The sequence below is a fragment of the Theobroma cacao genome, chromosome 9 (assembly GCF_053813885.1).
Source record: "Theobroma cacao isolate CCN51 chromosome 9, ASM5381388v1, whole genome shotgun sequence".
NCBI lineage: Eukaryota > Viridiplantae > Streptophyta > Magnoliopsida > Malvales > Malvaceae > Theobroma > Theobroma cacao.
In genome coordinates, this window is record NC_142647.1 from 39,615,229 (window position 1) to 39,624,782 (window position 9,554).

General features: G+C 34.5%; 1 protein-coding gene across 2 annotated transcripts; it reads right to left on the reverse strand.

Annotated features, from left to right (window-relative positions):
* Positions 1 to 443: 443 nt before the first annotated feature.
* LOC18589756 (UDP-Glycosyltransferase superfamily protein) lies at positions 444 to 3,359 on the reverse strand. Of its 2 annotated transcripts, none has more exons than XM_088810423.1 (2): positions 1,564 to 3,359; positions 444 to 1,031 (listed from the first exon to the last, which is right to left on the reverse strand). In XM_088810423.1, the coding sequence occupies exon 1, from the start codon at positions 3,144 to 3,146 to the stop codon at positions 1,629 to 1,631; it is 1,518 nt and encodes a 505-aa protein (XP_088666549.1). In that variant the 5' UTR covers positions 3,147 to 3,359; the 3' UTR covers positions 444 to 1,031; positions 1,564 to 1,628. The 2 variants fall into 2 exon arrangements, with proteins under 2 accessions (XP_088666549.1, XP_088666548.1); XM_088810422.1 differs by having other exon boundaries at positions 444 to 1,051.
* Positions 3,360 to 9,554: the final 6,195 nt, after the last annotated feature.

Here is a 9,554-nt window from a genome sequence, read left to right on the forward strand (position 1 = left end):
CCTTAAATTTAGCTAAGAAAATGTGTTAGAAAAATATTTTTTCAAAACTTAAATAGTAAAAAGGTTCATGTACGAAGACCATTTTTCAATTAATTTTTTTCTTTTTTTTCAGCTGAATGGGTCATTCAATTTTGATTAATTCTTGTAAAGAAAAATTAACTTTCGTCAAATTAAATATTAATTGATATTGATGTGTTATATAAATAAAATTAAATCTAATATTTAGGGAGTATAAAAAGTCCATTGACATTGAATCGGAGGCCGTTAACTTCTCATCTGCTTCTAACCTACATGCTTGTAAAATATCTAAATCACTGCCACCAAGCACGGAAAAGTGGTTTGCAAAAGATTGTACTACCAATTACCATCTGACTGACAGCTCGGCCATCTACCAACCCTTTGATTCGTTTTCTTGTTTTGGAGCTGAGGTGGGCCTCGAGCTATCACTTTTTAGAGTTGTTTTCATTTGACATATCAAATTTTTAATCAGTACAGTACCCTGCCCTAGATTCGAAAGCAAAGTTTAACTATGATGCCCCTTGGAACGATAACATCTGGCCTTTCTCTTGGCGGAGGATCCAAAGGGGGCACGAGAAACTTCGTGGCTCCTGCTTTGGACTAGAAAGTAGCAACCAACAGGCAGGCCTTTTTTTACCAAGTCAATAAAGAAAGAAAGAAAAAGAAGAGCAGAAACTAGAAAGCCTTAATTTGTTGCCGCAACAGTTTATGTAGTTTACGTTAAAAAACCTTTTTTCTTCTTCTTTGATGGAAGGTAAGTGTGAACAGATAGATAGGATAGCCTAATGGCTGGATGCAACTTTCATCCATGTCGGCAGGGACCTTAAGGACAGGGTGTGAAAGAAGTCGTGTATCGCGTGGAACCAGGACATACTTCTTCCTTTCGTCCACAAGGATTCATACATGCGTCCTTACATATGCTGGCTTTATTGCTCCTTTTTGCAATCCTCGTTTTTTGCTGTTGAAAATACCGTTTCGGTGAGCACGAAGTCGGGAGATCTCCAAGGGGACATCTAAATATTAAAGTCTGAAACTGTGATTTGAAGACATAAATCAAATACAAAATGAGAAAAACAAAGTTTATGATATGAAAGAGATTTGTCTTTATATTGTGTTGTCCAACTTAGACATGAACAAAAAACAAAAAAAGAAAATCATGCATCAATATTGTACCAACTGGCTACTATCCTTGGATATTACTCTTGGGGGTCATATATCAGTTTCAAGAACAGAGGAAAGTTGATTCCCTATTGGCACTCTTCCATGCACCCTGGTCATTCAGATATCAGGTCTCCTCATCCATCAAATATTGGACCAAGTTCATTTGGGGTTCAAATGAATAGTATTGGAAGTGCACGCCTCACCAGATAGGAAATGCACGAGCATGTAAACAAACCGGAAAATAAAGAAGGAAAAAGTGGTGATAATAAATGTTTATAGTGCAGAAAGCTGGAACTGAAATAAGAAAAGAGAGATGTTGAAAATTGAAAAAAGGGAGTAGTCGTTTTTCCAGCCTTGGATTTTTTCAAGGGGCAAGACAATCACCTAATAATTCTCAGCTCCAGGTCCTTTTTCTCATCCAACATTTTTGACTTGTTGCTCTGTTCAGATCAACCTCTTTTTGACTCTTTTAAGTTTTGAGTCCTACCCTTTTGTTGCTTCTGATCATTCTGTCCCCTCATTGTCCTCGCTGCGTTGAAGAAATCGTCCATCGCTTTGACAGAAGAACCCTTGAAACCTTTCTCATCTTTCATGGCATTCTTGATCATCTCCCCCACTTTAGAAGCTTTCCTTCTCATCTCCTTTCCTTTCATGCAATCACTCATCACTAGTTCAATCTTTGCTGCGATATCTTCATGCTTAACTTCACAAGTTTTTCCTCTTGCCACCTCCACACAGACCCCTACGTCTTCCACCAAGAACTTCACATTGAAGAATTGTTCAGCCGCCATAGCCCACCCAATTAATGGTACCCCATGACTGAGTGATTCCAGCACAGAATTCCATCCACAGTGACTTAAGAAAGCAGATGTAGATTTGTGGGATAAAATCTCCAGTTGGGGTGCCCATTTATGCACTACCAACCCTTTCTTTGACTCTCTAATTCTCTCTTCAAATCCTCCAGGCAACCATTCCTTGGCTTTGAATTCTGAATTGATTTCAAACCCTATGGGTGGCCTGACAACCCAAATAAAATTCTTGCCACTTACCTCCAAAGCTTTGGCTAACTGCATCATCTGTGATGAAGAGATGGTGTTCATAGATCCAAAAGAGACATATAACACTGAATTTTGAGGCTTTGTATCTAACCATGCTTTGCAAAACTCAGGTGTGATTCCTGCTTCTTTGCCAACACGTGCTCTGTTTTCGATTGACAACAATATTGGCCCGACAGGCCAGACTGGCGTACCTAGCTTTCGCTTAAAATACGTCAATCCAATATGATCGAACTCCTCCACTGTGTTGAACAAAATCCCACCAGAGTTAGCCCATTCTGGCAGATATTTACCATGGAAAACTGACCAAGAATCTGTGCCGTCTGCCTTTGACATAGTTATAGGCAACTGGGTGAACTGTATCTTTGAAGCTTCTTGAAAATCTGGCAACAAAAAGTGATCATCTGCCTTTACTCCCTTATGAGGAAGATTTAGCCAGATGGAGTAATAGCAAGCCAAACCGAACCCACCAGCCCCACTAAACACTGCATGAAACACGCCAAGCTCCTGAGCAATTCCAGCCATCCACCCAAAAAAGATGTCTCCAATTATGCAAAGCGGGAGTTGGCCGTCCTGCTGTTGTATGATATCTTCAATAAGATCTTTGAAAACAGTCCCGAGAGAAGCTGAAGCTTCAAGAAGTCGGATGACAAATTGGTAAGGAACAACATCACAATTTTCAGTGTTTGGAGGGAGGCCGTGATCGCAACTATTGAAAGGGATTTCAAGGAGTTGGATAGAGGAGGTCGGAGGCAGGGATGATCTTAGTTTCTTGATGTTAAGAGGGGTGTTTACAAGGGTTATTTTATAGTTTCTTGTTTTTTCTATGTGAAGGGCTAATGCTAGGAAAGGAATGATATGGCCTTGTGCCATGAAGGGGAACATTACCACATATTCTCTCTTTTCTGCCATTTTTTGTTTTGGTGAAGACTGAAGAAGTTGAGAGAGAGTGGTTCCTGTTTACTGGTTTTCGAAGGATACAAAGCACTTTCAAAAAGGTTCAAGGGATTATTATTTAGTCATTGGATTGTCAATTGTGACATTGTGTTGAAAACTGAAAAGGCATACCTGGCCCTATACTGGCTTTAGGTTTTTTTTTTTTTTTTTGCTTTTTCCAAAAATAAAGTGGGTAATTTTCTTTCTATATTTTTCTCGATGGAATACTTTCAATTTTGCTTTCGTCTTCCAAAACAGTGTGTAAGAGCAAGAGGTGCTCGTAGACCGCACGTGACATCTGACTGTCCCCTTTTAAATAGCATAAAATACTTTGATTCTCTTTGGGTTAAATTATAATTCTATATAAGTCTTTTAGTATTTAAATAGACAATTATCTCATACATGTATATGATAATAATGGGTAAACGTGAAATATCTAAAATATTTTTTTCTACTATTTTTTACTATTTTTTTTCTCTTAAGTCGACCAACAACGCTTCTTTACACCGACCAACCACTTTGCAGCTGAATCTAATCGCGAATGTCAAATTCAGCCGAATCACCCCAAAGGGAGTGTGATCTGGTTGCGCAACCCAGATCTTGTGCTCCCTTGGAGAGGCTGAGATTGACGCTTCCCTAGAGAGTGTGATCGAGCTCAATGCTCCCTTAAGGGAGGGTGATCTAGCCACACTTCCTTGGCCAGATCTGGCTTTCCTCGGCCAGATTCAGTCTCAAGGTGGTTGGCTGGGGAGAGGTAAGGTAGAGAGAGTTTTTTTTAATAGGAGAGAAAAAATTTTAAATGTAAAAAATTATAATTTATATAGTGTGGTAATTTTTAAAATTAATAAAAGGTAAAATTGTATGAGAAATATTGCCACATCTTCAAACTTAATGGAAACATTAACTATTGATTAATAATTAAACATTAACATATCTAGTGAAAGATATTCTTTTAAGGTGACCTGTTCATTTTGAATACTAATGGACTCGCGTGGAATAATGGTTAAAATTTACAAAGATTAGAGTATTTTACCCTTTTAAATATCAAGTTCGACCTTGGCAAGTCACATTCATTTATACATTTTTATTTAAATATTAAAATATTATATTTTAGAGTTTACATTCTTGATTTTAAAATAACATAATAAAAACACCTGGAAAGACCAAGCTCAAGCTCAAGCTCAATTTGAAGAGAGAGATTATACTCAAAATTGACCGAATTGAGTCGAGTTTGGGATTTGACTTGGGAGCCCAATTTATAAACACTTTTACTAAGAATAATTTTTTAAAAGAAATATTTTTATCTATGTAATGCATTAAGTTATATCATATTTACAAATCAATAGTTATACTTATTAAATATGCATATATATATATATATATATATATATATAAATATTTTTTTAAGGTTGGTGTTTGTCTTTTTCTTTCATCTAAAAAGGGTAAAAAGATATTTACTTAATCCAAAATTTTATGAATGCTTAGCTTATGCTTGGCAATGTTTATAAAAAGATTAAGAGTTTAGGGTTGTTTTCCATCTATCCATTTAATTATAAAATTAGAATACTAAATTACGTTAAAAATTATATTATACATATATAGTTAAATTAAAGGTAAAATACCCTTACACTTTTAAGTTTTGATCAAAATTTCAAGCAGGTCCATTAGTTTTCGAAATGAACACTCCACCCAAAAAGTGTAAACACCGTTAACAGAGATGGTGAAAGTATTAAAATGCCCTTTTTCTTTATTAATTTAAAAAATTATTATTATATTTTTAAAAAATAAAAAAAAGGGAGCATCAATCGGTGCTCCCTAACTCCCTAAGACCAGTGCTCCCCAAGAGAGAGGGAGCACTAATCACCAACAATGCTCTTTTTTTTTTAATTACTAAAAAAATTATATAATAATAATTTTAAAATTAATAAAGGGTAAAATTGTCATTTCAATATTATCACATTATCAAATTAATGGAAACACTAACAGTTGACTAACGAGAGACCTATGTGTTTAGCAAAAGATTTTTTTTGAACAGAGTATCTATTTCGAAAACAAATGGATCTATTTGAAATTTTAATTAAAACTTAGGAGGTTGGGGGCATTTTACCCTTAAATTAATGTGTAAAAATTTTCAAATATATTTCTAACGCTTTTGTATCCCGTCTCTTAGTATATAATAATTGGTTGAATGCTTGAAAAACCCATGAATTATTCAAAAAAATTCAAATAAATCCTTATTCTTCTAGTCCTTATACATTTATTTTGGGTAAACCAGCCTTTATGACTAAATGATGATTGATTGTCATAAGTGAAAATATTAATTGTCATTTAATACTCATGTGACATTGACATGGTGTTGATGTGGAGAGTGAAAATATTATATAATTACATCATCGTATCACATTAGTAAGTCACGTCATCATCTATTATGAAATTTTAACATGACATGTTAGCGTCACGTGACATTGAATGATAAGTGACATTTTTACTAACAATAATTTCTCAACAATTAGTTATAAGGATTTGTTTGACTCAAAATAAGTACAAGAACTTGATTAAATATAATAAAAAGAAGTACAAGAGCTTTTTTATGTATTATATCATAATAATTCTGATTCAGTTGCAAATTTTCATTTCAATATTGATTTTCATTAAATTAAAATATAAAAAAATTTAGGGTTTTCCCTTTTATGTAAGTCTTAATTTGAAGAGCTTGCATTGATAATGATCAAGTCATTTATTATTTCAAAAAATAATGAATTCATCTTATACACCAATGATTGGTGGAGTCCAAAAGCTCTACAAAGGGGTCTCTCTATGTCATGTGCCACCTTTCTTCTAAAAGAAATACACTTCTAACAAAATTTCATGTTAACATCTGTCACTAATTCTACCATTAACGTAAAAAACCTCTTATGTCTCTTAGTCTTAACTTCGTAACTCTAGGTTATATGAGTTACCTAACTTGTTTTAGATTTACATCTATTAGGTATTATTTATTATACATAGGGTTTTTACTGGGAGTCAGAGCAACTTCAGTTTGGATTTAGAACTCAAAAAATTGTAACTTCATCTCTAATTAATTTATGTGTGAAACATGAATATATGGATTTAGAGATGTAGTAAATCATTATTGTAATAATTAATTGTTGGTATTTGTTGATTACATGAATTAATATTGAATGCAGGGTCCTGTATAGTTTTCAAATTTTTGTAACTATAACTTTAAAATTCGTAATTCTTTTATGTATGCTGCAATTGGAATCTAGGGTCACTATCAAAAAAACATGTTTTGGTAACGGAATATTTTTCGTTGGTAAATTTTGTCAGAAATAAGCAATAGATTACCAATGTAACTTGAACGCTAGCAATACTGATGGAAAAACCAATGAAAAATCGATAGAAAATGCCCACGAAATATAATTCGTCGGTATTCCATTGTTAAAACAAATGTGCGTATGAATAGTATAATTGTGCGAAGTTTACTGACAGAACCAATCCATCGATAAACATTTATCAACAAAATTTATCGACCGTTTACTGGCGAGGTGTATGGTCAGTAATGTGGTTTAGTTGCTTAAGATATTGGTTAGTTTACAAATGGAAGCATTAACAACAATTTCGTCGATAAGCCAAATTTAAACTCCTGAGCGATTCATTCGCCCCCCCCCCCCCCAACTTATTTTTTTAATCACCAATAAAAATTTCCATCGGTGAACCCAATTAAAACCCCATTGAACGATTTATTTTCCATCCATTTATTTTTTAATCATCGACAGACATTTCTGTCGGTACATCATATTAAAACAACTTGAGTGGATTTTTTCCCCTATTTTCTCTTTTCTTTTCTCCTCTCTTCTCCTCTCTACCTTTACTGTTGCCCCACCCTATACTCTACCTCTGCCACCAAAATTGTCGATTGAAAAGCACCGGAGCACTGTCGACATCGGACTTAAGCCCTCTATCGATTGCTTATTCCTTCTCCTATTGTTTGAAGTGCTCGATCCTTCCGCTCATTCGATTCTCCAAGCTATCGTACTAGAGCACCGTTGATGTTAGACTCAAGCCCTCCATCGGTTGCTTGTTCCTTCTCCTACCGTTTCAACTGCCTAATCCCTCTGCTAGTTTGATTCCCTAAGCTCTAGCCATCATCCTCTTCCCTATTGTTGCTCCAACCGCTAATGTCACAACTTAATCTCGAGCCATGATCGGCACATGGGCTTAATAAGCGTAGCCCATTAAGCCCAAGCAAGCCTTTCTGTATAAGCCTGTTCATCAATCCATCTATCATACATCATTCATTAAGTGCCACAATTGATAATTTCCAACCATAATTTCGTCAATAATATCATCCTCAAAATAGTGTTATCAGTTGCCAACTCATGACGACATCATCAATCAAACTAGACACATAGTGTTTACAAAATAAATATCACAATTTAAATCAAAGTATTCATGTACACATGTAAAGGACCTTTGACTAGTAGCAGAGTGTCTTTGGTTGTGGGTATTGCTACTAATTGCCGTGGTAAACTTACCAAAAGATTAGTATGAGTAGACTCCTCAATATAGGATCCAAATACCTCCGGATCTAAAAACCAAAACATGAAGTTTAAAAAGAATGAGTATAAACCTAATGAGTGAACGTAGGAATAGAACAAGCAAACAATACGGAAGATTTTTTTTAAAACAATGCGCTTTTGTTATAAACAATGCAATTTGTATTTTTAAAACCAAATCCAATGCTATGCTGTCATTCAAACCATTTCTAAAACATTTAGGAGTTTCTAACCTTCAACATTCAATGCAATCACATTACATTTCTCAAACATCTGTATTTTATAGTATATGTACACATGTATATAAGTGTGTGTGTGTGTGTATTCAGACATGCATCAAGAATATCTAGCTCGTTCCCAAGAATAGTCAATTCCATCCTTTACTTAGGATGATACTCTAATAGCCAAACTCCATAGCCAATATGGTCTGGTGCATACAACCATCGACCTCAACACAAGTCACGTGCATTCCCACACCGCATGTTGCTATTATCACTATGTGCACTCCCATACTGCACACAGTTATTGTGTCATGAGCTCTTCCATACCATAAACCACTATTACAGTCTTGTACACTCCCACACCGCACACATGGTTATAATTGCCATGAGCTCTCCCACATCGTACACCACTATTACCGTCATGTGCACTCCCTCAATGCACATACATGGTTATAGATGTCATTTGGCCATACCTCTTGAGCCATAGCATACACAACAACATATAATTAAGAAATTTTTTTATCAATACCTTCCATAAAGTTCCTTATTTTAGACCACATACATGGTTACGCAATCCAATTTCCAAGGTTTTCAACATATCACACACCATAATTCACATAGCAATTCAATATAATAATTCACACACATGGTTCATAACATTATACATTTTGCAACGTAAGGATATCATTCATCAAAGGCTTGCTCCCATGTATATTTTAAAATATTAAAATAAATATATTCAAGTATTTCATTCAAACACATATTCATTGTTCCAAAACATTTTATATCTAATTTCACTTACTTTTTATGTTACCTTACCAAAACCAACACGAAGACCTCAATTGAACTTGGGTCTTGAACCACCAATGGATCCTAGAATGACCAACAACACATTCAACTCAATTGTTTTTAATAAATTCATAATTTATTGCTCATAAATAAACATCTACTTATTTTCAATCTAACCTCAAGTTCAACCTAGAAATCTAGTCTAAATAATAAACCCACCAAATTAACAACTTAAACTTGTAATATCCTTACCTTGATGAGCTTGGTTTTAAGATGGGAAACAAAACCCTAACATTTTTGGAGAGGGGAAAATATAAAATTTAGGAGCTAACAACTTGAATTTTATGTTAACTAGGAGTTAACAACTCATCACACTACAACCCAAAATTCTAATATTCGAACTTTTAAAGATTGCTACAAATCCCAATCCTTATGACTTATATCAAGGCTTGATCGTAACCACCATTCAAAGTGCCACCCATAGTCTCATTGATTTCTCCCATATTTTTTCAGATTTGGAACCGTAGTTAAGGTTTCCAATTATACACTCATTGTTGGCTTTACCATGCTACCTAATAATATCCTTTGCAATTACAACATGTTGGACTCTCATATTATGGCGTAGTCCATTGGTTTAATGTACTTATTCAAAAGTTGACTTTTTTGGTACAATTTACCCCTTCAACCATGACTTTAGTCTTTGTATTCAGGATCATGACAAAACCACATACCATGATAAACAATAATGTTGGCTCCATTAGTTTTTGATGATAATAAAACATTCTCATTCATTTGTGTCTAATATTTCTACCTAA